We start from the raw sequence: 27,039 nt of genomic DNA, 5'->3' as shown, positions 1-27,039 counted from the left end.
CTCATGTGACCTGGTGAAGTCAGTCACGTGCCCTACCTGCCTCAGGGCTGGAGCTGTGTCAGAGGTGAACCTGGAATGGATGGGCACTTTTCTCATGGTGGATTGATGGATTTCTCCTGATGCCTTTGCAGGTATCAGACAAATTTGCCTTTGGCCTCTTTGACCTGGACTGGGATGTGTTCACCCAGCACATTGAAGGTGCCATTAACCGTGTCCCTGTGCTGGAGAAGACAGGGATCAAGTCCACTGTCTGTGGCCCTGGTGAGTAGGAATGTTAAGGCTGGAACAGAGACATCCTTGAGTCCCTCTGGATGACTGCCTTCCTGAGGATGACCTGCCTCCTGTTACCTGAACTTAGCTTTTCTTTATTTCGTCTCTGGGAGAAAACCCAAGCTAGCAAGGGCAGCAATGTATCCCTGGGCAGGCAGCCCATGAAGCCTCTGACCTCAACACTGAGACTCTAGACCCCTTTTATCCCCAGATCACAGGGTTTCCATCTGTAAAATGGGAATGTGGTACCCGTCCTGGCACCGTGTGAGTCAGAGTGAGCACAGGAAGACGGACCGTCTCTAGGACAGTGATCACTTGGTGGGGCACCCAGCTTTGCACCCACCCCAATTCTCACTTCCCTGGTCAGGGTCCCCAACCACCAGCCTCACCCCTTGTTCTTGGGTGGCCAGAATGCTGTAGGGTTAGAGATGAGCTGGGCATGGAGAGATTCCTGGCGAGGGGTTCCGAAGTGCCTGCCTCCTCTCCAGGAGGCTAAGAAGAGTAAGTTTAGCTTCCAGGCCCTCTCCCTGGAGGTTATCTACAGAGTAGCCACTGTTCACAGGGCACCCCAGGCTCCGCCCCAGAATGAGGATGCAGGGCTCCCAGCAGAGGATCCTAGGAAAGAGGCCAGGCTGGAAAGTAGGTCCATGCTGATCGACTCTGATAGTGTGAGATTCAGGCAGCTGCGCCTTGGAGATAAGTTTGGAACAGCCCAGCAGCCCCACACACCTAGGGCTTGTGTACTCACTGGCCAAAGTCCACCCTTTTCTTGGGTGAGGATTGCCAACCTGGCAGGAGAGACACAGGCTGGGCTGCCGAGGGGAAGGAGCCTCTCTTAGTTACTTTTCTCGTTACCTTGGCAAAATATCCTGACAAGAGAAAGGGTTTACTTTTTGGCTCACAGTTCAAGGGCACAGCCCATCATGGCAGAGAAGTCCTGGATGAGGAGCTTGGATCAGATGGTCACATTGCATCCGCAGTCAGGAAGCAGAGAAATGCATGCTGGGGCTCAGTCTTGGACCAGGCCTAGGGAATGATGTCACCCACTTCCAGCATGGATCTTCCTGCCTTAGCTAGCCTAAGTCTGCTCCCGGCATGCCTCAAGGCTGACCTAATCTAGAAGATTCTTCGCAGTTGAGAGGCTAACCTCCTGGGTGATTCTAGATCCTGCCAAGTTGAAGGTCAGCATCAGACATCAGAGCCAGCCAGCGCTGGGCTGAGATAAAAACCACACATGGCAGGGTGGAAACGTGGTCTCGACAGAATCTCAAGGTGTGTTTCCTACAGGGCAAACAGTCCTCCAGTTCAGGTTCCTTGAGAATCAAGCTCAGAAAGATACAGGATAGCCCAGAAGGAGACTGTCTTCAGCACCACAGACTGAGTAGTAGGCTGGGAGCCTCTGGGCACCACAGCGTGTGTCCTGGGAGGCAGAAACAGAACACCAGTCAGCAGAGGTAGCATGGGACTGAGAAGTCGCAGGCTGGGGCCAAGCCAGTCACTGACAGTGAAGCCTTATGGATGGAAGGGGACATCAGGGAGCCAGGAGGCTAAGCGTCTTCCACGAGACAGGAGAGATGGCGGGTGCTCTGGCCCTCTGTGGAGGCCGGCTCTCACTGTCTGGGCATGCTTGGTGGCTACAGAGCCGACTAAGTCTGTGTGCATATGTGTGGCTGACGAGGAAGGCTGTGGCACCGGGTGCAGTCCCAGGGAGGCCAGATGGAGTCAGCTGCTGGCCTCTGTGAGCAGACCGAGAGCATGCCTGATCTGGGACGTGGGCGAGGGCTGTGACTCACGTCCCTGCTCAGCCAGAGTGGGACTGATGGTGAGAAACACAGGAAGACTCCCAAGGGCATGAATGTCCCCTGCGGCTCTCTTTGTCTAATTAGCCTGGAAGCTGTCACTCCCCATGGGGCCCTATTTTGGGGAAAGTATCCTTGGGAAGACGGCTTGGGTCTGGTCTCTTAGCAGCGGGGGTGGGTTTGGGGATAGGGGTTGGGGGTGGATAGCTTTTCTCCTTGCCAGACAGCTCAGAGATTTGGGCCTCCAAAATTTAGAGATGTCCCAACCCCAGACTTTGGCTAGGGGCAGACAGAGCTCATAGACCTAGGCTGTCTGAGAACTCAGAGCCAAGGTGGGGTGGCAAATTCAAGTCCTTCCATTCACTCTGCTAGGAGCTCCAGTGTCCTTAAGTTTCTCAGTCTTGTTTATGTTCAAAATCTAAGGGACCCTGTACTCTACACCTGCCTCCTTACCTAAGTTCCATCCCCAGCTCTGACAAATCTGCTTGAGACCCCTCTCTTATCTTTTTAGACCTGGACATGGCTCCTGTCGCCTTCTCCAGCCGCTCTGGTCCTACCCAGATGACCGCCCCCACCCTCACTCATACAGCCTAGCCTCACACAGGACCCTGGAGAGTCACCTGAGCTCCATCCCAGGCCTTCTTCACCTCTGTGAGGTCTTCTAGTAGAAGGATAAAAGGCAGTTGGCCCTGCAGGCCAAATTCTTCCCCTTCCCCGTTGGTTCTCCAGTGTAGCATCACCGTGAGCTTCACCATACTCGGCTCCTCCAGGTCTGCCAGCTTCGAGCCCTCCCTCAGGATACTCATTCCAATGCCAAGTCCCTCTGAGCACCCAGGGCTACTGTGGAACCATGAGAAAAGGCTGAGCTCCTATTTGGCCAGTGTGTGTGGTGTAGTGGATCAGGAGAGCCTCTGTTTCGGCCTCTCACAGCCTGTTTCAGGACTGTTTCTTGTTGTTCAATACAATATCTGGCTTTAGCCTTACACACTTTGGCACTGATATTGGGGATGGGCCTTCCTGCGGGACAAGTGGGGGTGCGCCCTTCTAAGGGACAAGTGCTCGGTCGCTTGGCCCTGTCTCCTCTGCCATTGCCCTCTGATGTTCCAGCAGCTTCCTACTGTTTGAAAGCTTCCTCTTGCGCCCCAATCGGTTGCCCCTCAGCTCAGACACTGTGCCCATCAGCAGGTTGGTCTCTAATCACCCTCTGGGGAGAGGATGGATCTGCAACTTCTACCTGGGATTGGATGGATCCGGGCAGCTTTGCTGAGCGACTGATGCACAGCAGAGCCCATCCAGACATTTTCCTCTCCTGTGATAAAACACTGGGCGGTAATGGTTCATGCCATGCAAGACTGTGGGAACATTGAGGTTACTTTGGGGGAACCTTCTATGAGACACCTTCATTTTTGCTTATTTGGCTGTTTGGATTCTGTCTGTCTTGCTGTCCGACCAGTTCTTATGGGTAGATTGAGTTCTGTTCTGTCTTGACTGTTGAGACAGTTCTGGTGAAATACAAATGTTTGTATGATAACCCAGCCCTATGGAGTCAGTACTGGAACCCTGATTGATCAACAGAGGAAACTCACAGAGAGGCAGAATGACTTGCCTGAGGAGTCAAGCAGGGATGAATCCTTGACTGTGACCGCATTGTCCCCTGATCTCTGAGGCACCCTGGCTGCAAGGAAAATGTGATCACTAATTAAGAGCACACATTGAGAACCTGGCTGACCTCTATGCTGAGCCTGAGTCCATGGCCTTTAGCAAGGCTGGTCCTTGCCCTTAATATCCAGCAGGCAATGACACAGGAAGATGGTGGCTCAGTGAGGGGCGTTGCAGCACTGTGCTGGTCAAAGAAGGCCCCTTGTTGGTGGAGCAATTACGATGTTCTTGAGATGAATCTGAGCCCATGGCGCAGAGCTGGTAGGTCCCAGGGGAAGTGCTTAGGGGAACAAGGACAGGAGCAACCAGGGGGACTCCCTGGAGGAAACAGTATTGTCTTGGATCATAAGGATAAAGGATTTCAACAAAAGAGGCATCCAAGGACCACTTTCCCATCCCTGCTGTCCTAGGATACCCTACCCCAAGGGCCTGAGGTCTGAAGGAGACTGAGGCCTTCCTTCTTTTTAGAATCCTTCACGCCCGACCACAAGCCCCTGATGGGGGAGGCTCCTGAGCTCCGTGGATTCTTCCTTGGCTGTGGCTTCAACAGTGCAGGTGAGGGGGGACCTGACAGGTGGTGTGGAGATGGGGAGGCCTGTGGTGCAGGGTTCAGTCCTGCTGAAAGGCCTGCCACCCTCTACACCCAGGTGTGAGAACGGGACGGGGGGATTCCATGGAGATGGGTGTGTAAAGTTGGGTGTGGCGGGCGTGCGGAGAAGACTGTAGCCCTGCATTCCCACCTCACCAGGCATGATGCTGGGTGGTGGCTGTGGGCACGAGCTGGCCAACTGGATTGTCCACGGGCGCCCGGAGAAGGACATGTACAGCTATGACATCAGGCAAGTGTGGTGGCTGGAGCTAGAGAGAGGGCAGCTGGGGGAAGGGGTGAGTGCTATTTTAGCAAGGAACCTTTCTTGAAATCCAGATGATCTCTTGAAAGTGGGCAACAAGGATGGGAGGAAGAAGGCAGTGGTTGGTGGGAGGTATCAGGAGGAGCACCTAGGTTTGGCACAGCCTCTGCGGAGTCCAGGATCTCGTGGCCTAGGTCCTGCCTGACCCACTGTCCTCATCAGCAGGATCCATCAGTTTACTGCACAGATGGGGAGACTGAGGCTAGGGAAAAGATCCCAGCTGGGACCATCGTTAGGGCTCTTTGTCTGGTGGCCAGACATGAGTCGGGCTCAGTCAACACTGAGCAGGCTCTGCCCCATGATGCAGGACAGTCAGCATGGACAGGCTGGTGTGGGTACGGAGGTGACTTGAGTCTATGGGTACTGAGCCATGTAACTTGGGTCAAATGCCGATGACAGGAGCCTGAAGGCATCCTAGCGCTCCACAGCCTGTTACAAAGGTTCCCAGGCAAGGAGCAAGAAACTCCTTAGTCCTGTCTGACCCAGGCTCCATATCCCACTCTTAGAATAGCCACATTGACCTGTGCGGTGTGGCCCATTGCTGGGGCCATATCAGGCCCTTCAGGGGCAGCACAGGGACTGAACAGCCAGGAAAGAAGCTGCTTCTCGGTGTGTTCCGTCTGCAGTCAGTGTGTGTTCCTGACCAATAGTCTTCAGGCAGGATCCAGTTGCCCTGCTGGCCTGACATGGGGACAGAGTCGGGTGGAGGGGCTGTTGGCTCAGTGCAGGATGTCCCACAGCCCTGCCAGCTTGTCTCCTCTTGGCTGGATGAGAACATTGCACCCATGGGGGAGGTGGCGTCTGCCATCACGAAGACAGATGGCCGACTCTGAGAACCCCAGAGTGCCACCCCCTACCCGGCTTCTGGTGCTGTGAGGTCCGCTCTATCCCCTCAGAGACTGTCTGTTCTGTAGCCACGCCTATGTTTTCCTATCAGAGAAGAATGTTCTAGAAATGGTACAGCTGCAAGGGGCCTCAGGGAAGGGCCTGTTCATACTCCTTCTATGCAAATAGAGCAGGGCAGCCTGACCTCCTTCAGCTGTGTGGTCAGAGCCACAGAACCATCCTCAGTGCCCCCTTCCAGTGTCATCAAGGCTCCATTCAGCCTGGACCAGGTTAGCCGGGGTCAGCTGTACCTTTGCAGACACCTGAGTACCCACTGTGGACTCCAGGCCTGTGAGTGTGCATGTTTGTGTGTGTGTATGTGTGTGTGAGAGAGACAGAGACAGAGACAAAGAGACAGACAGAGACAGAGAGAGACAGACACACAGAGAGACAGAGACAGAGAGATGCAGAGGAAGACAGACACAGAAAGAATCACGGGGCAGGGGTTGGGCGAACCAGAGCCTCTTTTCTGTGCCCATTTCCCCCTTATGGGTTACCTGTTTATAACTTGATCAAGGACAGATGCACGCCTTCACCTTCGCCCTCCGTAGGGGACATGTGTGGGTAGGGCAGCCAGTCACTGGGTCCTGGGCATGTCTAGACCCCAGCAGCAAGGGATGGTCCCAGGGCTTACTCAGCACTAGGGGTCTCCAGACGATAGCAGATGCTTCTCTCACACCCAAACAGATGGGTCTCAGTTGCCCACCCAACACACCCAACTGTGTGGCCCTGGGCTAGTTCTTCCTCTTCTCTGAGCCATAATTTCTGGATCTGTGAAATGGAAAGATGGACCACCCACCACCCCTGGCTATCTTGGGCCATATGTATGGTTGCTTTACCCAACTTGGCAGAAATTTACTGTGTACTGGTCTCCTCATGACATCCTTAGCTGGGTTAGCTGTGAGAGGAGTGGTTCATGACCAGGTAGAAGAGGCTAACCCAGGCCCAGACTGCAGGCTGGATTCCTGACAGGTTGTCGGCAAACAGTGATCCATCTCCTTCATTGACGGCAGGCGTTTCCATCACTCCCTTACGGACCACTCCCGTTGGATCCGTGAGCGCAGCCATGAATCCTATGCCAAGAACTACTCAGTTGTCTTCCCCCATGACGAGCCACTGGCGGGACGCAACATGAGGAAAGATCCCCTGCATGAGGTATACCAGATATATGCAAGTTAAGGCTCCTGGAGGGCCTTGGGATGTTAGGGTAACAGACACATGTGGGGTACTCTATTGTAGGCCTGTGTTCCAGGAATTCTGTATAGGGTGCTGTGCTAGGGCTGGGGTGGGAGAGACTAGCTCCTGCAGGGGCTTTAGACCAAGTGGAGAGGCAGATGCCCTGAAAACCAGACTCAGGGGTGGGGGAGATAGCTCAGTTGGTAAAATATTTGCATGTAAGCACGAAGGAAGACCTGAGTTCAATTCCCAGAACCCACATGTAAAAAAACTGGGCGTGGTGGCTCGTGTTTATAATCCCAGTACTGGGGAAGCAGATGCAGGAGGCTCCCCGGCCTGCTTAGCCTAGTCAGTGAGCTTCAGGCTCAATGAGAGATCTTGTCTCATAAAACAAGGTGGATGGCATCTGAGGAATAGCTTCCAAGATTGTCTTCTGTCCTCTGTACACATGCACACACGCACGCACGCACACACACATATACACACACACTCACACATGCGCGTGCGCACACACACACATACACACACACACACACACACACACGGGAGTCTGCCCCATGCTGCAGCAGGCAGGTGGGGTCTGGGTGATAGAGGGCATGGTAAGTATGTCCAGGTACATGTCAGAGGAACAGCCAGGCTGTGCATGAGAAGAGACAAGCTTCTCATCACAGTCTTCTTGGGATACAGTCTCTGTGTTCTGGGAGACTGAAAACCAAGTTGCCCCTGAGCTTGTTCCTGACCAAGGCCCTGACCAAGGCTGAGGACAACCACTGTCTTGCTATGTCCTCCCAGAGCAGAGAGCATCCTGGGAGCTCTTCTTCTTGGAAAGTGACTAGCCCTCTGGGATCAGGATTTACTATGTGACCTTATTCAGCCCTAATGCTTTCCCCATAGACTCTGTCTCTAGACTATCATGCAGTGGTCTGGGCTTCAGCATATGTCCTGATTGGTGGGGGTTGGGGGGGACAACTCATAGCAGGTCATTCTCTAGATGAGGGATTATTGTGGTGAGGTGAAGGTGCTGAGGGGACTCTGGGGGAAGAGCTGGGCACCCTGCTTCCCTTAGCATTCTTGGGTCTGGGTGGTGGGTGTCCTGGCTCTGCACCTCAAGCGGTGTCTGGCCTTATGTGATGGGCCCTCTCTGTCTCCATCCAGGAGCTGCTTGGAAAAGGCTGTGTGTTTCAAGAACGACATGGCTGGGAACGGCCGGGATGGTTCAACACCCAAGAAACAGCTCCGGTGAGTGACGATGCCTGGGCACTGGTCTGTGTGACCCTGGGCCTCTCATACCCATTCTCATCCCGGCATCCTCCCAGCCACCCGAGTTAGGCCAATCCAGTGTGCCTCAGGCTATGGTGACAGGTCAGCTGTCCACACTCAGGAAACAGAGTACCAATCTGAGAAAGAGTTCTCGGCATCCCAGTGGTGAGGCATCTGCAAAGGCTTGGCTCTCAGTTTGCTTGCAGTGACCAGAACCAAATGGGCAAGCACTGGATACCAGCACAGACCCACAGTGTGGACAGAATGGAAGATTCCTGGTTCTAAGAGAAAAGCAGCCCCGTTTTACGCACCCTTCAGAATGTATATTTGGCAACACCAGCTGCTCGTTGCTGTCAGTGGGAGGAATTGTGCCTCTGTGTGTCAGTTTACCCACTGAACAGTCCCATATGTTGGCTCTGGGATGCCTTAGGGGCCTCCCCAGAGCATCCTAGGAACAGCCCCTGGGAGCAGGCCATGGAGGCTTTGAGACCCACATCTAGGTGTGTGCAAACCATGCGATGTTTTTCTTTCCCTCTCTCTTCTGCGCCAGCAGTCAGAGCTGAGGGTCCCTCATTATTGCTGCTGGAGGGCAGCAAGAGGCAGGATTGAGGCAGCTGGCCTGGGTGGCTGGTTTAGGTGAGGATGTAGCATCGTAGTAGGGAAGGCATGGTGGTAGGAACACAGGGCGGTCGGCTACATTGTATCTTTAGTCAGGAAGCAGAGAGCAGAGAGCAAGTGGGACTGAGCTACAAAGTCTCAGCCCCCTCCTCTCCCTTGACCCAGTTACTTCAACAAGGCTCCACCTCCTAAACAGTCCACAGCCTCTGGAACAGCACCCCCAGATGAGGACCAAGTGCTAAACACTGGAGCCCACGGGGGCCATTTTACCTTCAAGCCACAACAAGGAGGGAAGAGGAAGGGAGAGTGAGAGATGGCCTCACTTTTCTGTAACAGGTCCTTGACTACGACTACTACGGAGCCTACGGAAAGCAGGCACACGGGAACTACGCCTACAGCAGGCTGCTGGGGGATGAGTACACTTTCGACTTCCCACCCCACCACCACGTGGTAAGCAGCTTGAGCTGGGTCTGAGTCCCCGGCTGCTTTCTGTTCCTCATGTAGAATCCACTGCTAAGCTGCCCGAGGGGCCCTTGGCTTTCCGGGTAGGGGGCTCCAGGCTCGCCCCTTTCTTGCTACTACAGTTTCGTGCAAACCATGTGATATTTTCCTTTCCCTCTCTCTTCTGCACCTGCAGTCAGGGCTGAGGGTCCCTCAGTATTGCTGCTGGCGGGCAGCAAGAGGCAGGATTGAGCCAGTTGGCCTGGGTGGCTGTCTTAGTCGAGGTTTCTGTAGCTGTGATAAAACACAATGACCAAAAGCAGCCTGCGGAGGAAACGGTTTGTTTCAGCTTACAGCTTGCAGTCCATCATGAAGGACAAGAACTTGAGGCAGGAACCTAGGGGCAGGAACTGAAGCAGAGACCACGGAGGAGTGAAACTTACTGGCTCACTCCTCACAACTTCCGTGGTCTGCTTCTCATACAGTTCAGGGTCATCTGCCCAGGGCGGCACAGCCCTCAGTGAGTTAGGCTTATCTACATCAGTTGTCCATCAAGAAAATGCCCTACAGATTTTCCTATAGGCATTCTGAATGGAGGTGTTGTATCAGCTAAGGTTCCTCTTCCCACATAATTCTAGCTTGTGTTGAGCTGACAAACAAACAAACAAACAACAACAAACAAACAAAACAAGGACTGTGAGTGTGAGATAAGACCCTCTCTTCGTCCTCTGGTCCTGAGGCTGTGCAGATCCACGAGGGATGGGGCTTCCTCTTCTTGGGGACTACAGAGGCTTCCAACCTCCACTTACAGTGGAGTGGGTCTAGAACAAGGTGGGCTTGCTGGCCCTGTGCCCAAAGCCACTGGATGGCGCCTCCAAATAAAGCAGAAGAGGCCAGGGTCGGGGTGGCTGCATCATTAGAGTTGTTCACGGACTCAAAGGTGGGCAGGTGAGACTCTGCGGGCAGCTTGTGGTCCCTCCCCAATGTGCCTGTCTCTCCACCAGATGAGGGATGAGGTGCTGAGTCTCGGGGGCCAGGGATTCCTGCAGCAGCCTGTATCCCACAGGCAGCTCACACAGAATGAGCAATGACGATAGCCACACCACACCTAGCTCTTCTAAGAACTATAGCTGTCTCTGGCCTTGTCGCTATGCCCAAGGCAACTGCGATGTCCCTTGTGCATCTGAGGTAGGTACAGAGCCAAGCCCTCAGCCCGGGCCCTAGACTGTGGGCAGAGCAACAGGGAGGCATCATGGTATCTAGGGTAGGACTTGACAGGCAGGGACTGCCATCACTCAGCCTCACAATCAATGTCAGTGGTATCTGTGCCTTCCCCAACTCCTGAACCAGAGCTCTCATTTTCATGGCATATTGTGGCCAGCCCCGAAGACAAAAGCTCATTTGTTTCCGGTGTTTTCCCTAACGCTTGTTTAAGAAGGAAATTACTAAGGCAAGTCAGGGCTTTCTGGGGTGGTAGCCGGAGTCAGGAGCTCTGTAAAATGCTACAGTTGCAGGGCCGGCTTGGTGCCCAGTCCATCCAGCCTCCTCAAGGGAGAGCCTGGCTGCGTCTGGCACCTCAGCACCTGCAGCTTCTACAGCCTGTGGGACTCCTGGCCCTGGAGGGTGTGGAAGCTTGGGGGAGATGCCAATTTGGCTTAGCAGCTCCATCCAGCCTCCGCAAATGCACCAGAGACAGTCCCTGAGCATGAGACACACACTTGTTCTCATTGGCAGCTTCCCCAGCCAGGCAGACAGCGAGTGTCAGCCCAGGAAGCTGTTTGGGTTTGGGTCGGCAGCTCTAACAGTGCCAGCGAAGGCACCTCAAAGCCTGGCGGACAACAAGTGGTCCTTAATGATGTCTGGAGGGAGGCAGAGGAGCCGAGGCCTCAGGAGGCAGTGTTGGTATGCCAACCTGATGGCTGAAGGCTAAGCCAGGTCTGATGCTTACCTGGAAGCCTACTACAAGGTCTAAAAGGCCGATTGCTCAGCTCTGGGGGTGGCATCGGAGACCTCCACTACTGCCCTTGTGTTGCTCTGTGCTGCTTTGGACTCCAGATCCCTAGGCATACCGAGAGTTGGTGGCATTCATCTCACTGGGTGATGAGTTGAGGAGGGTGTGGACCAGCTTCCGGAGACTCACGTTGGCTGTCCAGCCCGTGGCAGCTGCTACCACCATCATTTTACCCTCAGTAATGAAAGTAAGGTTGGCGCAGCTGATCAGTGGCCAGGAGGAGGCTTTTCATTGTTGACACCTTTACTGAGACGCAATTCCCACGGCACACACTCCATCCACTGAATGCTTTCATTGTTAACACTTTTACTGAGACGCAATTCCCAATTCCCCCGGCACACAGTCCACCCAGTGAAAACTTTCCATTCCCCGTGCCTCGGCGAGTTCTTGGGCTTTATCTCTCCACTCAGGAAACCCCACAGCTACCAGGAGTCACTCCCATTCCCCACTCTGTTCCCTCCACATGATCAGTGAGGGACCCTGACTCAAGAGAAAAAGATGGAATCTGATCAGATCAGGACACCCAATGTTGGCATGCACAGTCTATGCACATACACATGCCCCACACATACATACGAAGCCTAAAATAAATACATATCCTGGACACAAGTCCCTGGTTCGATGTATAATATATAAGTCTCTTCCATTCCCTTTTCACTGTCATTATGGAATCATTGACAATACAAACTCTAATCCTTTTGTATAAATGCCTGAAGTTTTGATGACGTCCAATTTATCTCTCTTACCCTGTATTACTGGTGTCTTCAACATCGTGTCTAAGAGATTGGCTGGCGCACAAACTCATACTTCCATGTTTTCTATGAAGGGTTTGTCACTTTAGCCCTTGTGTCTACAACTTGTGTTTGTCTGGAGTCTTGTGTGTGATATGAGGAAGTGTTCAGACATCTTTCTTTTGCTGTGAGTATCTAATTGCTGAAACCCCATGGAGTTCTCCTGGGGCCTTGTTGAAAACCAGTTTCCATTAATGTGAGGGTGATTTCCAGATTCTGGCTCTACCCCGTTAGTCCACATCTCCATCACTAGCGCAACTCAACACTATTTTGTCTACCATAGCTTTCCTCCCCCCAGCAAGTGTTGGAAACTTTGTCTGCTGTAGCCCCACCCCATACCACCAAATGTTGTAATCAGGAAGTGTGAACACATTGATTCTTCTTTTTCAAGATTGTTTAGGATCCTCTGGCCCCTTGGAATTCCATGTGGATTTTAGGGTGAGCTTGTCACCTTCGCGAATAATCCAGCTGAGGTTGTGATAGGGACCGAGTCAGATCTATAGATCAGCTTGAGTGTGTGGTTGCCTTACCGACAGTATATCTTCTGCCTTGTGAACTTTTGTCTTTCCATTGGTTTTGGTCATTATTTTTCCTCAAAAACATTTCTTCAGGGTCTGAGGGGATCCCCAGGCTGAACAGAAAAAGCCAGGTATTGCTGGGCAGTGGTGGCACACACCTTTAATCCCAGTACTTGGGAGGCAGAAACAGGTGAATCTCTGCAAGTTCGAGGCCACCCTGATCTACAGAGCAAGTTCCAGGACAGCCAGGGCTACACAAAGAAACGTTGTTTGAAAAACCAAAACAAAAACCAACCAAACAAACAAAAACACCCAAAGACAACCACAGAAAAACCTAGCCAAGCCAGTCAAGCAAATCAGTGAGCTTCAGGGTCAGTGAGAGACCCTGCTTCAAAGGTAACACAGAGAGCAACTGAGGAGGACACCAGATATCAACCTATGATCTCCGTACACACTTGCTCATGTGTCTGCACACATATATTTTAACTCTTTATAAGAAGAACTTTGCATTTCTATTGTCAAACTTCTAGATATTTTTATGGCTTTGGGAGCTATGAAAATGGAGTAGTTTCTTGGATTCTTTTTAGATTGCTCTGTGCTTATGCCCAGAAATGGAGTAGGCTTTATATATTGACCGTCTTTCCTTCTGCTTGTTGTCCATTTAGGTAGTGTTCTCTATAGTTTCTCAGAGAGAAAGGCAGGGTAACTAGCTTTAACCTCTGGTCTTCCTGCTTCTACCTTCCCAGTGCTGGAATGACAGGCCTGTGTCACCATGCCTGGCTTGTATGGCAATTCTTTTGAATGACAGAGCCTGTTTATGACTTGGTGCCCAATGTCCCCTGTGTGCTCCCCTCTTAGAGAAGAATGTATAATGGTGGGTTCCCAAGTTCGGATGACTGAGAGGCTGGGGGGGCAGGAGTTGGGGGGCTCTGAGCATGTGTATCAGGAAAGATCCAGTCCCATATCTTCAAGGCCAGCACCCCGAAAAGTCTTCCTCCACTGGGCCTTTCAGATCCGGGAGGAATGTCTGGCCTGCCGACGGGCTGCTGCCGTGTTCAACATGTCTTACTTTGGGAAGTTCTACCTGCTGGGGGTGGATGCCAGGAAGGCCGCTGACTGGCTCTTCTCAGCAGATGTCAACCGACCCCCAGGTACTGGGTCCAGGGTGGGCAAGATCCATTCCTCTCCCACTTCGGTTTCAGATGGAACACTCCATGGGCATAGCCTTGGGCATAGACAGGGAACCTACTGTTCTTCTCCTGGGTCTGCCCAGTCTGTTATCTGGGCTTCTATGTCCTGTCACCAATCCTCAACCCCATGGTCTTCCTCCTCCTCCATCTCTTTCCTCAATGTTTCTTCTTTCCCCTTTCTGGATCCCGTCTTTCTTTGCTTACAAAAGGATACATGGCCATAGTACTCAGCGGTACCTCCTGGCCCTTGAGCCCAGTCACTTCTCCCCACCATTGGGTTGCTTTCCCTCCGTGTACTTGCCAGAATTAAAAATCCATAATGCTTAGTTACATTTTGATCGCGAGTAAACAATGAACCATTTTTGTTATGGTGTATCCCATGTGATATTTGCAATAATCATCTTTTTGTCTCCCACCTACCACCGTCTTACTCATCCACCCACCCACCCTCATCTTTATTCCTTTCCCATAGCTGTTGTAACAAGTCGCACAAGCTGGGTGGTTTAGAATAAGAGATGGATTATCTCCTGGTCCTGCAAGCCAGAGGCCAGAATCAGGGTGCTGGCTAAGCCCCTTTGCTCCACGATTACGAGTGGGCTCTCTCTTGCCTCCTCCAACTTGGTGGAGGCCTGGAGCACTGGCCTTGCTTCGGTTGCAACCTCTTCACCCATCTCTGCTTCTGATGCTGCATGCTGGGGCCCCCATCTTTTCTTTTCTTTGTGTGTGGTGTGTTTGTATGTATCAGAGCACATTCTTGGGTGTCATTCCTCAGGAACCTTGTTATTTTGGAGACAGGGTTTCTCACTGACCTGAAGCTCACCAAGTAGGCTAGGCTGGTGAGCCATGGAGTCCCAAGGATCGTCCTATCTCTGCCTCTCCAGCATCACGTTTGACATGGGTCCCATGGATTGAACACACTGAGTCAACTCCTCAGGCCTTAACTTTCTCCTTTCTATAAACAGTCCTGCTGAATGGGAGTCTGTCTTAATGACTGTCCCTCACACAGCATTATGAAGACCTTACTTACCTCTAAGCAGGCCTCACCTGCAAACCCTTGGTATAAAAACTCTAATATGTCTATTTGTGGGGTGTGATTCAACCTAAGACATCCCGTGTGCAGCCAGTCAGTGGCCATCAGCCCCATGTGCAGCTGGCCTTGCTCCTGCGGATCTTCCAATGGCTCCACCTACCTACTCGCCCCCTACTACCTCCAGCTGCCTCTCAGCCCTTTCTACCACCCTGTTCTCCATCCATCCACTGTCCAGGTTGCCCACCCTTCCGCCCACCCCACTCACCTCACTCGTTTCTCTGTCTGCCCACTGTTCATGTACATGACCACTTACACCACAGATACTGATTCAAGCATGCTGCTGAGGGTGATTAGGAAGGGATGAGGGTGGAGTTGAGTGAGCATTTTCGAAGAACTCCCCTCCCCAGGTGGCAACCATGGTTGACCTCATCAATAGTCTGGTTGGTTGGAATAGAGTTACATGTCTTATGAGGAAGACCTGCCATGGGGTCCTCTAGGCCCTGAGGAAGAGCAGGCTCTGTGGAACTCACACCTCGGTCCTTGTTGCCAGGCTCAACTGTGTACACGTGTATGCTGAACCACCGGGGAGGCACGGAGAGCGACCTGACTGTCAGTCGCCTGGCCCCTGGCACCCAGGCCAGTGCCCTGGCCCCTGCCTTTGAAGGTAAGGCTGCCGTGAGAAGCCTTGGCATGGATGTGACCTGATCAGGGGACTGGCAGTCATTGGTAGCCGGAAGGCCAAGGAGCGTTGTCCAGGCCGACTATATAATCACCTGTCATGTCCACTTGTGGTTAGGACCTGGAGATTGGCTGTCTCATTTTAGGCTAAATGCTGGCTGTGTCCGGGCAGCCGTGTTGCTGCTCCAAGCACTCTTTCATTACGTCTTTGAACCTGTTGGTGCTGTGGCATGTTGGAGCAGCCTTGGTGTGGTTGACTCAGCCCAGCTGTCCAGCATCAGCCCACGGAAGGGCACACCTCTCACTCAGAGCTCACCCTCTTTCCTCCCTGACATCTGAGCTGGTCTCTCTTCCTTAGCCACTGCCATCCTCAGGCCCGGACTGGTCCCGTAATCCTTGGCTCAGCACCCACCTGACACCTGGGTGACCTCTGTGTCCCTTACTTCTTTCTGCACACCCCTGATGACAAGCAGATCAGCACTTTAGTCCTGCTTGCACAGTTTTTGCTGTTACATCTAGACAAATGGCCTCCGGTCACCTGAGTCTTGAATCCTACCTGCCGCTTTCCACAGGGGCAGCTTTGCCCCACCGTCCTGTGGCCTATGTCCACCAGGAAAAGGGAACAAAGTGGGTGTGGCTTTTCTCCAAGAAGGCACTGATGCTTCAAAAGGAGTGGCTTACAGGGGGTAGAAACCAACTGTGTGACTCTCTGGGCTGCCATCCAAGAGAGCAGCAATGGGCAGTGCTGGCCCATATGGACCCTGGCTACTTCCTATCTCTTTCCTCTGTTCCTGAAGCCTCCTGGGGCTAAGCCTCAGTCTGGGCATTGGTAGAGGGGGAGGGGAGGATACTCACTAAGGAGTCAGTTCCCTTATCTATGTGTGATACAGCCACAGTTCTGATCTTTTTGTACTGTGGTGGTGCTGGGGGTGGGTGTTGAACCCAACCTGCATCCTTACCACCATTTTCTGTAATTTCAATTTTTTTAAAAGATTTATTTACTTATTATACTGCCTCCATGTATGCCCACATGCCAGAAGAGGGCACCAGATCTCATTACAGATAGTTGTGAGCCACCATGTGGTTGCTGGGAATTGAATACACGGCCTCTGGAAGAGCAGCCAGTGCTCTTAACCACTGAGCCATCTCTCCAGCCCTGTAATTTTAAAATTCTGAGACCTTAACTTTCTGAGCTTCAATTTCTCTATTTGTGAAATGGGGACAGGAGAATGCACTTCCTCCAGCTGCTACCGGGATGAATAAGAGCTAAGAGGAGCTAGATTAGACGCAGCCTCCCAAGCTCCAGTTTCCCCATCTCGGCAATAACGACCTTGCTGGAAGCTATCAAGAAAGTGCTTTGTGTTGTATTCTCTTGTACCTCCTACCCTGTGCACAGTTGCTGGGGTTGAGTGCTTGGGGGAGGCCTGCACCCAGGGGACATGGCCAGATGATCCAGTGAGCCCTATGCCCTGATGGTTGTGGATCCCAGGACACCACAAAGCAGTAGAGAAACGTCTCCTGCACTGACACAGGTCCTGGGCTGCATACACAATTGCATTATGTGTATATTTAATAAGCACGTTAATTCTGCATGTGACTCAGAGCTCCAGGGTGTCAAGAGAATGTGGCAATTTACATGTGATCAAGGCTGTGTACTAAGCAGCTGTCAATCTCGGAAGCAATTTTAAATTATCTTTATTCATCTTTCTTAATATTATAAAAGGTGTACTTGCTTGAAAGAAACACAGCGACATAATGAAAACGGCATGTGAGATCTGCCACCCACAATGCTCTCCCCACACCCAGAAGTGGTGGAGAGGTGTCTGGGCGAGACCCTACCTCTTGGCTCCTGTGGATCTGCCTTTCGCCATGTCCCAGGCCCTACGTTGTCTCCGTAGGGCGACTGAGTGGGGATGGCTGCCCAGGGCAAACAGGCACAGTCCTCTCAAGCCAGCTGGTACTTACTGAGTCTGTTACTCAGGCTGGTAACAGAATGGGGGCTGAAGTATGCATGGAGGGATTGGTGATGGCTGAGGACCCTGTTCAGAATTCAAACATCCTCTAATAACTTCAGCCAGGGATCAGGGAGCCTTCTGCCCCCCTTATCTTTCTCCTCCGCCCCCTTTCCTACTCTCTCTCTCTTTTATACTCGTGAGGAGGAAGGGAAGAGGCTTTGGTGGGCCCTAAGTGGTTCTCTGCTATCATTTTGCCCCCTAAGTAGCCCTGTGCTGGAGGCAGACCCATTGTACAGGAGAATACGGAGAGGCTCAGAAAGATGGACACAGGCCAGTACGCTGCAGAGAGTACACGGGACAGACTGGTCAAAGCTTGTGTGCCTCCCAAGACTGCATCCTTCCATGGAGGCGTGTGTTCCTATGAGGGAGTGGTCTCTGAAATAAAGGTGCCAGATTTGAGGACTCAGGCCTTCTGCTACCCATGGCTCTGAGGATGCTCCTCGGGATGCCTCAGTAGTGTGAGGAGACTGGATGGAGGGACAGGTGTGGTGCCTAGGTCTGGTTGTCACAGACTCAGACTGTTACAGAACTCTGCAAGGTTAGGGGTGAGAGGGCTTTCAGGAGGAGGTGACAATGCCTGGGCGGGGAGATGGAGAAGCAGCAAGCAAGGGAGTAGACTGGGCAGGGTCAAGACACCCCTCAATAGAAACAAGTCCCGTACGGAGGGGCTGCAAGCCTGGTTTGGGAAAGCTTGGCCAGGAAGGGGCCTTTGAAGGGAAGGGAAGCAGGGCATGTAAATGGTGCCATTCTTCTTGTGCCTGTTGTGGCTTTGCCTCCTCCCAGCAGCCCTCTAAGGTGCTTCCAGTTGCATCCTGCTGCCTAAGCAAATGATCAGGACCCAGAAACTCAGGGGCTTCTAGGGCCTTCACTGAAAGACAGAGGGACCTTGTGGGAGTCAGCGAGGAAGGAGGTTGGAAAGATGGGGGCCACAATAGAAGCCTCCCACCCTGCCTCCTTTGTACCAGGTTTGGTAAACCGGTCCAGGGGTGGTAAAGGCAATGGCTCATGGGTACCTGACTGCCACAGGTCATAACATCCTTTCCAATGACAACTTTATCAACCCCGAATCACAGATGGGGCCACTGAGATTGGTGGGCTTGTTTACTGGGGCCAAGGCCACTATGCCCTGAGTCTGTGGTTCCCCCAAATGCCTGGCAGAGCGAGCTGGTGTCCAAGGTTGGAGGCCCAGGGCCTGTGCAACTCTGTGGATGCCCAATGGCCATAGGGACAATGGGTTCCACCTATTCCCAACACATCTCCCTGAACGTCTGGGGAAGTTGACGTGTTAACACCTGGGGTGATCTGGGTTATATTAAGAGCGGCTCATCAGCTCACATCCAAGGGCACAGAAGGGAGAACATGGCAGCAGGACCTGGAGATAACTGGTCACGTTGCATCCACAGTCAGGAAGCGGAGAGACGGATGCTGGTGCTCAGCTCACTTTCTCCTGTTTGTTTAGTCTAGTCCCCTAGCCCAAGGTGCCACCCACAGTCAGGGTGGGGCTTCTTACCCGAATACATTGAATCTAGAAAACCTTCTGCAGACATGCGCACCAGCCTGTCCTCTAGGTGATTTTAGATCTTGTCAAATCGACCATCAAGGTTAACCATCATGAGGGAACTGTCACTGCTAACTCTCCCATTTCTAAGCCCGGCCCAGTGAACTTTCGGATGGCAGAGGCCGGGAGTCCAGGGGTACGGGGGAAGTAATGACGGGAACTAGTAAGGACATTGAAACCTAAAGAAGGGGAAATATTTGTCCGAGGCCTCTTAGCCCTAGTTCTAGGCTGGGCTAGAACCCCTCAGGACCTGAAGGCACCAGAGTCTTAAGCCTTTTTTCTGAGAAGCAGGCAGAAGCCTTTGACACTTGTCCTTTCTGCAGTAAGAGTCTGGGGTCCCTTAGACTCATCCTCACCGTGTTCCCTGTCCCAAGGTCCTGTTCTAAACCTGGTGCTTCTCCTCTAGGGGATGGCTACTACCTGGCTGTGGGTGGAGCTGTGGCCCAACAAAACTGGTCTCACATAACGACGGTTCTACAGGATCAGAAGTTCCGGTGCCAGCTTATGGATAGTTCTGAAGATCTGGGCCTGCTCAGTATCCAAGGCCCAGCCAGGTGAGAGAAGACAGGAACCCGATACCTGGGTTATCTGGTGCACCTAGGCCCCAGGTCCTTCAGTGGAGCCCACGGGCAGAACCACTCATCTGAACAATGGGTGCTCTGACACCTTGGGATGCTACTTGGGCTGAGCGATTTTCAAAGTAACAGGTTTGGGTCAACCCTGGACCAGGGTCAGCTTAGCTTTGCAGCCTTGTGTTCCATGACGAGTCCTTGGAGTCTCTGGCTGCTATGATTCTTCATCTGAGGTGGGCAGAGCCAGGCCAGGGGTGGACCCACTCCCATCTGTAAAGAGAGCTGAGGAGAGGCCTCTGGACCCTCGCTGTGTGCCAGACAAGGCCATCCACCATTCAAGATCTATAATCCTCAACTGTGCCTTGGTTCTGATGGAAGAGGAATCAGGAACCCATGAGGATTCCCTGGGTGCTACTGAGGGTCTTAGACACAAGGATGTGGCACAGCTGTGCACCCTAGAAAGCCCACTCTGGGGAAGGGGCAGGATAGGGGAAATAGAAGAGGAAGAATGAATGCGTTGTGAACAGCCACCAACCAAGTGCAGCCAGTGGGAGCCCAAGGTGGCCTGGCCTTTACTCCTGATGCTACTGGGAGACCTGTGTGTGTGTGTGTGTGTGTGTGTGTGTGGTGTGTTGGGCTGTGTGTGTGTGTGTGTGTGTTGGGGGTGTGTTGGAGTGTGTGGAGGTGTGTTTGGGTGTATGGGGTGTGCAGGGATTGTTGGCGTGTGTGTGGTGTTTTGGGATGTATTGGGGGTGTGCAGGGTGTGCAGGGGTTGTTGGGGTGTGTGGGAGTGTGTGTGGATCTGTTGGTGTAGGTATTTTGTTGCTGTGTTGAATATCTGTAGAACAGTGACCTAAGGGAGGAAGGGCTTATTTTTGTCACAGGTTCAAAGATTGTGGGGGGAGGAAAAAGATAGGGGAAGAAAGAAGAGAGAAAAGAGAGAGGGGAGGTGAGTAGAGAGAGAGGAAAGTGGAAGAGAATGAGGAGAAAGGAGAGAGGAGAGGGGGAAAGAGAGGGAGGGAGAGTGGGAGGGAGAGAGAAAGAGAGGAGATCACACTACAAGGGCTTATTCCTTTTTCTTTTTCATTGTCTGCTGTCCATGTCACCCGCATTCAGAGCAGGTCTCTGAAATGTCCCGTGATAACTCCTGGAGGCTTTCCTTCCTAAGCTAGGAGGCATCCCTCAGTCCAAACAAGTTGCCGAGGTCAGCCATCCCAGGTGGTTGTGATCGCTCTTTTCTTATTGATGAAACAGAGGAAGAAACATTTTCCAGGGTCACACAGTTCCTGGGAGCCAAGTCAGAGGGAGATGGGGACCCCCTGGACCTATCAGGTGCTCTCACACCCTCATCACCACCCCAGCCACGAAGTCAAAAGTCCTCATGAGAAGCTGCACCTGGACTAGATGGTACTCCTTGGTGACCAGCAAGGTGCCATGTGTTGGGTCCAGAGATGCAGGCCTGTGCTAGGTGATCCCCTGGGCCTAGACTGGAAATGAGGCATGAAACAGCATGAAGGATGGGGAGACAGGACAGATGGGAGCCGCTTCTTGGGGGAGCGGAAAGATGCATTACTGAGAAAGGGCTGCCAGGACCCCCGGGGGCGCAGTATTATGCTGTGGTAACATCTCTTCCACCCTGGGTGTCCTGCTGGGACCCTGACTACTATGCTCAGACTTTGCTGTGGTGTCCATTTTCCCTGGCACCTTGGGCTTGACCAAACTAGCAACTCCTGGCTGAGTCTAGACCCTGGTCCCCACTCTGAGAACAGGAGGGGCACCAGGTTGTAGTCTTTGCTGAGCGCCTTTCAGGGACAGCTGGCTGTAAGTCTTGACGAGCCAGGAAGAGGGACAGGTGGTGAGGACTGCCACATTGGGGACATGGAAGCCATTTATTTGAGTGTTTAGAGCATTTGATTAGCATCTGGCTGCAGGGTCTGGGGTGCTGTGAGTGTGGCTTCCAGCCCCCCTCCCCAGGAGACTGAAGCCCACATATCAGCTTGAAGGAGTAGCGTCCCACCTGCTGCACCACAGGGCCCATTCTGACCTTCAGGAGACTCCAGTTTCAGCGCCTGGTGACCTTGGACAGGGCTGAGCTATTTAGAGAGTGAGGGAGGAGAGAGGAGCGATACCAGACAGTTAGATCAAGGTGAAGCCCCAGGGGACAGCAAGGTGGCAGCCTCTAGGCTGGCAGCTCTCCTCCCTGCCTCTTCCAGAAGATTCTCCTTCCATATGAGTAGTAATGTCACCAGTACAAACAGGTCTGGTTACTAAGCTGTGTGGGGAGCACTTAGCATAGCACCTGGGGTCATGGTAGGTGCTATGTGAACTGCTACTTGGAAGGACTTTCTGGAAGTTGGCTATCTCTGAGCCAGCCAATATGGCAGCTGCTGAGCCTTTTCCTGGCTCTTGACCTTTTTTTTTTTTGGCAGCTGAGTTTTTCAATTTAATGAGCTTCATTCAGTTCAAACAGCTTCCTGGGGTTGCTGGGGACACATTGAGCTATGTGGGATGGTCACAGTTGTCAGTACTGGACTTGTGCTTTTGTGGTTCTGTGAGGGTTGTTTAGGTCTCCATTTGGCAGCCTGGGCTGAGGCATGCAAGGGGCTGGGACTGGCCCCTAGGACTCTAGGTGATCCTCTTTCCTCAGGCCACCTGTTCTTCTCTAAGGAAGGACAGCAGCCTTGGCAGACCTGGGTGTCTGTCCTCTGGAACTGACACCTAGGTCACAATCTTCCCAGCCCCACTGTACGGGCCATCTGTATCACCTATGCCCCATGAGGAAGACAGCGCAAGCCCTATCTATCCTGCCAGGCTACCTCTGTGTTGTGTGGCTGTCCCAGGGCTGTGGGAGCCCGGATCCTAGGAGGTCTGGATGCAGCAGAGCTGAGTTGAATCTCTAGGACTGGTGCCACGTGGGGCTGGGGTTACATAAGGATCTTGGCAGAAGGCAGCACTGAGCACCTCAGGCGGGCGTGGGTGGTAGCTCCCAGCTCTGTGCAGTGGGGATTTGGGCTGACTGTACTTCTGAGCAGTTGCTCCAGCCCTCTGGGACCCCTGATGGGTAGAAGTGAGGGTGTTTCCAGCCCTAGGGTACATGCCCTGCTGCCCGGTCGAGCCCAGATGCTCATAACAGGTACCGCTCACTAGATAACTGTGTGCCAAGCAGAGAGTGGTGTAGGGTCCTGTTGGCGAGGAGCCCCTGGCTTAGAGGACTGGGTACAGCAAGGGGAGAGAGAAATATGGCAGAGGCCTCTGTAGTTACACAGGGACACCTGTGGGACCCCTGGGGAGGGAACCTGACTCAGACAGTAAGTCTGGGGCACTTCCTAGAGCAGATGACTGCTGGCTGAGTCAAGAGCTGCAGGGTGACAGGCTATGTGACAGGCAGCAGGACAGGAGTGTGCAGGGACACAGGAGAGGAGACCTGGGAGGAGGTGTGTGGTTTGGTGGTGGGCAAGCTTGGAGCAAGAGCCTGCAAGATTTGTGTATTCAGCAGTGGGAGAGCCTGAGGTAGGCTGCAGAAGGGTGGGGAGGTGGGAAGGGGAGACTGCAGGGCTGAGACCGATGAGGAACGCGGTAGACTAAGCTTCTGTGACCTCTGTGACACAGCTTCGAGCAGCCGTGTCATGAGTGTAAACCATGTTGTGGCTTAGGAAAGCAATGAACTTGGCAGTAGAGGTCGCTGTAACAGGACCCAGTTTGGGGAGGATGAGTCTAATGCTTCAGGGATATCCTAGCTGGGTACAGCCCCTATCTTTACGAAGGTGATGGCCACCAGGAGGCTGAGACCCACTGAGGATGGGACACTTGGGCCTGGTTGGAGGATGCATGGGATGGTGGTGTTGGCCATGAGGGTGGCGGCGGTGGCGGTGGCAGTGGTGCACTATAGTGTCCTTGTGCTCTCCTGCTGGCTCCTGGCTCCTCACTACAACTTGAACTTCAACTCTCCTGTATAAAACAGAGACCACTATTGCCATCTTCTCTCAGTGACCACCATGGTGCCTCAGGTGAGATCCAGAGTGCCTGGCGGTTGGGTAATTGTTTTAGTTTACCTGCCTAAGGCCAGAGCTCATCCGTAGTCTGGCCTTCCCGACTCTTCTTGGCCTTGACAGTCTGTAGGAAGGTGGCTTTCTCACAGTGGTACTTGTGGAGTACCCACCAGAATGTCTACATACATGTCACATGCTGTCCTCCCTTGTGCACCATCCCCACTGCCTTCCTGGCGCTGGATCCCTGAGGTGAATGGTTCCATGACTGACTGTTCTGTGCTTGTTCGCAGCCGTGCTGTTCTCCAGGATGTGGTCGATGCTGACCTGAGCAACGAGGCCTTCCCCTTCTCCACCCACCAGCTGGTGAAAGCCGCAGGGCACCTGGTAGGTAGCCATGGCCACCAGCCTCTAGGGTGTGGGCGGCAGCAACTTTTAGCAAAGGTGGGGTGGACTTGGGAGTCTGGGATTTAAGGCAAGGCTCTATCTCCTGGGCCTCAGCCCCAGTGTCAGAGACTATGGCAGTCAGCCTGACCCTGGAGGGACTCAGAGAGGGGAGACAGGGGCCACAGGGCTGTGCTATCTGTCCGCTGCTTGGTATCTCTCATGTGCCAGTCTCATCCGGGAAGAACCTTCATTGCTTGCACAGATGATGTTGTGCCCTCTCCTCAGAGCTGCGTAGCATATTCCTCTAAGCCAGGTTAACTACTGCATCCCTCTGAGAGTTCTCTGCGGGCTCCCGCATCTCCTAGGGAGCCTACTCCTTCCTTGTGATGGTCCTAGTATTGTAGATGTGGGGGAGCCTGGCCAGACCCCCAATACTCTTTCACGCCAATTTCTAGAAGTTTAAGGCTAAGCGCCAAAGCCAGGCTCTTTCAAGGTTATTGATGTTATCTTCCCCCAGGGTCCCCTAGACTTCATAGGACTCTCTAGGGGACTCTGGGTAGGGAGTCTTGGCCCTAGCTCCAGGCTGGACCCTTCATTTCCTGGGCCTCAGTCTCCTGGTTAAAAAGGATACATTGTGATTTCCACCTGGGATTCTCAAGGCTGAGGGAGAAGCTGATGGCCCATATTCACCAAGAGACCCTGGCCTCTGCTCCCGGACACAAGCAGTACCCCACTAGAGGTGACTATGGGTGTCCTGAAAAGGCTGGCTTGCCCTCTGAGGTCCTCCTGGACCACTTATTCCTTGCTGCTTCACAGTGACCTCAGGCCTTGCTGAGTGAGGGTTGCTTCCCTAAACTGAGCTCAGAGACTCTGTGTGTCTTGCCCAGGCTGCCCAGATAGGAAATCCCCAAAGAACAAGGAACTATGCTGGTGACACACATGTTGCCTGCAGGAGGGCAGGGCCCCAGTTGGACGTATCCCTTCCTTTCCTCTTGGCCATCTCTGTGTTCTTGTGGGGCGAGTGTGGAGGAGCATCAGTTGGAGAGTGAGATTCCTGCCCACAGAGGGGCCAGACATCCTGGGACCAGGCTGGGACCTGTCAGCAATAAACAAAGTGGCGCTGAGTGCTAGGGAGGCCGCTGCCAGAGAGAACGGGGTGATAAAGGCAGCCACGCAGGCTGCACTCCACCTCCCCCCTGGAGGCTGCACCGGGCTTCAGGAAGTGGGGTGGGGGTTCTCTGTCTAGCTTGTTTCCTGCCTCATTAGTGCAAAGCCGTTTGCTGGGACCAGAGAGGGTAGGGTCTGAGAGAACATCACAGTAGGATCCAAAGATATGGCAGCTTCCTGATCTCAGCACTCTAGCTTAGGTTGTCCGTAGGGGCATCCTGGGGTCATTTGCATAGTCTAGTCAGCATCCAGAGTCTAGCTTTGGTTAGGGTCAGAGGAGAGAAGAGCTGCATGTCTCCTCCACTGTGCTGAGGCTTGGCATAGCCTCAGTCTGTGTGTGGTTTGGATGTTCATGGAAGGCAGACCAGGTGGGAACATATCCCCTCCTGTCAAGATCAGCATCCTCCCCCCGTCAGCAGGACCACCGTGGGGGGAGCCGCATGGGATTTCCAACTCCAGCTGCTCCCTCCTGCGGGACCCTATTCTGGCCATGGACGCCTCCCCAGCCCTCCCAGGCTGCCTGGGAATCTTCACCTGGGGCCCGGGAGTTAGGCCAGAGCTCAGGATGAGCTGACACAGAACTCACACTGCCCAGGGTCATGGGCAGGCCAAGCCCAAAGTAGGTGTCTGGTTTGGGGGATGTCCTCACTGGCTATGCCTGGCTTCTGCCAGGCTGAATACAGTGACATAAAATATGTATGAAATAATGTCCATAGCCCAGCCAGATGACATAGGCCCATTATCCCAGCTATGCAGGAGACTAGGCAGCAGAACTGAAAGTTCAAGGCCAGCCAGGTCAACTTAAAAAGATCCTTTCTCAAAATAACAAGTAAAAAGAGAGCTGGGAATAGCTCTGTTGTGGAATGCTGGATTAGTATGTGTAAAACCCTGTGTTGAATTCACAACACTGTAAAAAAATAAAAAAAAAACCATCTCAAACTCTCATTCTGTTTCCAACCATGGCTGTGCAGCAAAGACTGGGTACTGAGCCCAAGTCAGACTCCACTTCCGCAGCACAATCTTGGGCCACGATCTTGGCCAGCCCTGGGACAGGGTCATGGTTCAGAGTTCATGACATGATTGCATAATGATGGCCTTCCCCATGTGGCAAGGGCATGCTGACAGGCGCATGTCACCCGACTCTTAGGCGTGTTGTAAAACATAAGAAAATTCAAGAAAGCTGGTCTATCCACCCTTAGAGGTTAGTGTGTCTACCCCATTATCACATCTGCCTGTTTGTAACCGTGCCAGGCCTGGTTTCTGCAGAGTGGCGTTGGTCTGCACACTGTATCCTTCTCTAGTTGTTTGCAATATGCAAGAACCTGTGTCCACTTCCCTGCCTCAGTGGCACCCATGCTCAAACACCATGGGGTCTTGAGATGCTCTTGGGAGCAGTCTGGTAGCAGATATATCCTTGCACACAGTGCTATGACTTCTGTCCTAAGAAAGGAACTACTAAATGAACCTACTGATTCTGAGATACAGCTTGTGCTACCCACTTATTCTTGGCTGCATCCCTTTTCAGTGATGCCCTAGATCTGGTAGGATAGGGGAAGACGGTACTCTCAAGACCAAGGGCCTAGTCTTGGGGAAACTGGATGTGTAGTGAGCTGGAAAGCCCAGAATCCTGCAGAGTCCTGAGCTTTGCCTAGAAGATGGTGCATGAGAGAACATTTAACATGGAAAGTCTTCATGTCCATTTCAACTATCTGGTCACATCACACAATGGGGTTATTAGATAGGCCTGTGTCTTTGAGGCCAGACCAGCAATGCCTTATCAAAACTGGCCCCATGGCATTTATTGCCAATTTATTGACACCTCCTGGTGTCATGTCCATATGGCACCATTGTGGACTGTCAGGGAGTTCTAGTGTTCCAGTCTGAACCCCTGGTTTTATTCTTTATTGTACAGCTTATTTCCCCTGCTCCCCCCAACAGCCCTTCCCCTGGCTTTAGAATGATCTCCAGATGTGTTGGCTAGGAGCACCTGTGGGACTGGGCCAGATCTAGTGCCAAGAAGGCAGGTGCAGCCCCCACCCTCTGTGAGTGCATCCCCACCCATGGGCTCAAGGGAGCCTGCAGCTGCGGCCCAGGGCAGTGGAGAATGGCTGTCACTG

General features: G+C 52.9%; 1 protein-coding gene across 3 annotated transcripts in view; it reads left to right on the top strand.

Moving 5' to 3' along the window:
- Sardh (sarcosine dehydrogenase) overlaps positions 1 to 27,039 on the top strand; it is a 59,436-nt gene that overhangs the window by 12,956 nt on the left and 19,441 nt on the right. For all 3 annotated transcript variants that reach the window (XR_012911808.1, XM_075985547.1, XM_075985548.1), the window contains 10 exons: positions 132 to 261; positions 4,197 to 4,283; positions 4,477 to 4,567; positions 6,538 to 6,679; positions 7,856 to 7,939; positions 8,915 to 9,028; positions 13,352 to 13,490; positions 15,110 to 15,223; positions 19,217 to 19,364; positions 23,662 to 23,755. Coding sequence is in view for 2 of the 3 variants with exons in the window: in XM_075985547.1 (XP_075841662.1) it covers positions 132 to 261; positions 4,197 to 4,283; positions 4,477 to 4,567; positions 6,538 to 6,679; positions 7,856 to 7,939; positions 8,915 to 9,028; positions 13,352 to 13,490; positions 15,110 to 15,223; positions 19,217 to 19,364; positions 23,662 to 23,755 (1,143 nt within the window). In the remaining variant the exon portion in view is untranslated. The remainder of the gene's footprint in view (positions 1 to 131; positions 262 to 4,196; positions 4,284 to 4,476; positions 4,568 to 6,537; positions 6,680 to 7,855; positions 7,940 to 8,914; positions 9,029 to 13,351; positions 13,491 to 15,109; positions 15,224 to 19,216; positions 19,365 to 23,661; positions 23,756 to 27,039) is intronic.

This window comes from Microtus pennsylvanicus, chromosome 9, assembly GCF_037038515.1.
Source record: "Microtus pennsylvanicus isolate mMicPen1 chromosome 9, mMicPen1.hap1, whole genome shotgun sequence".
NCBI lineage: Eukaryota > Metazoa > Chordata > Mammalia > Rodentia > Cricetidae > Microtus > Microtus pennsylvanicus.
Note: the sequence above shows the minus strand (reverse complement) of the source record. Positions and strands in the feature narration are given on the sequence as shown.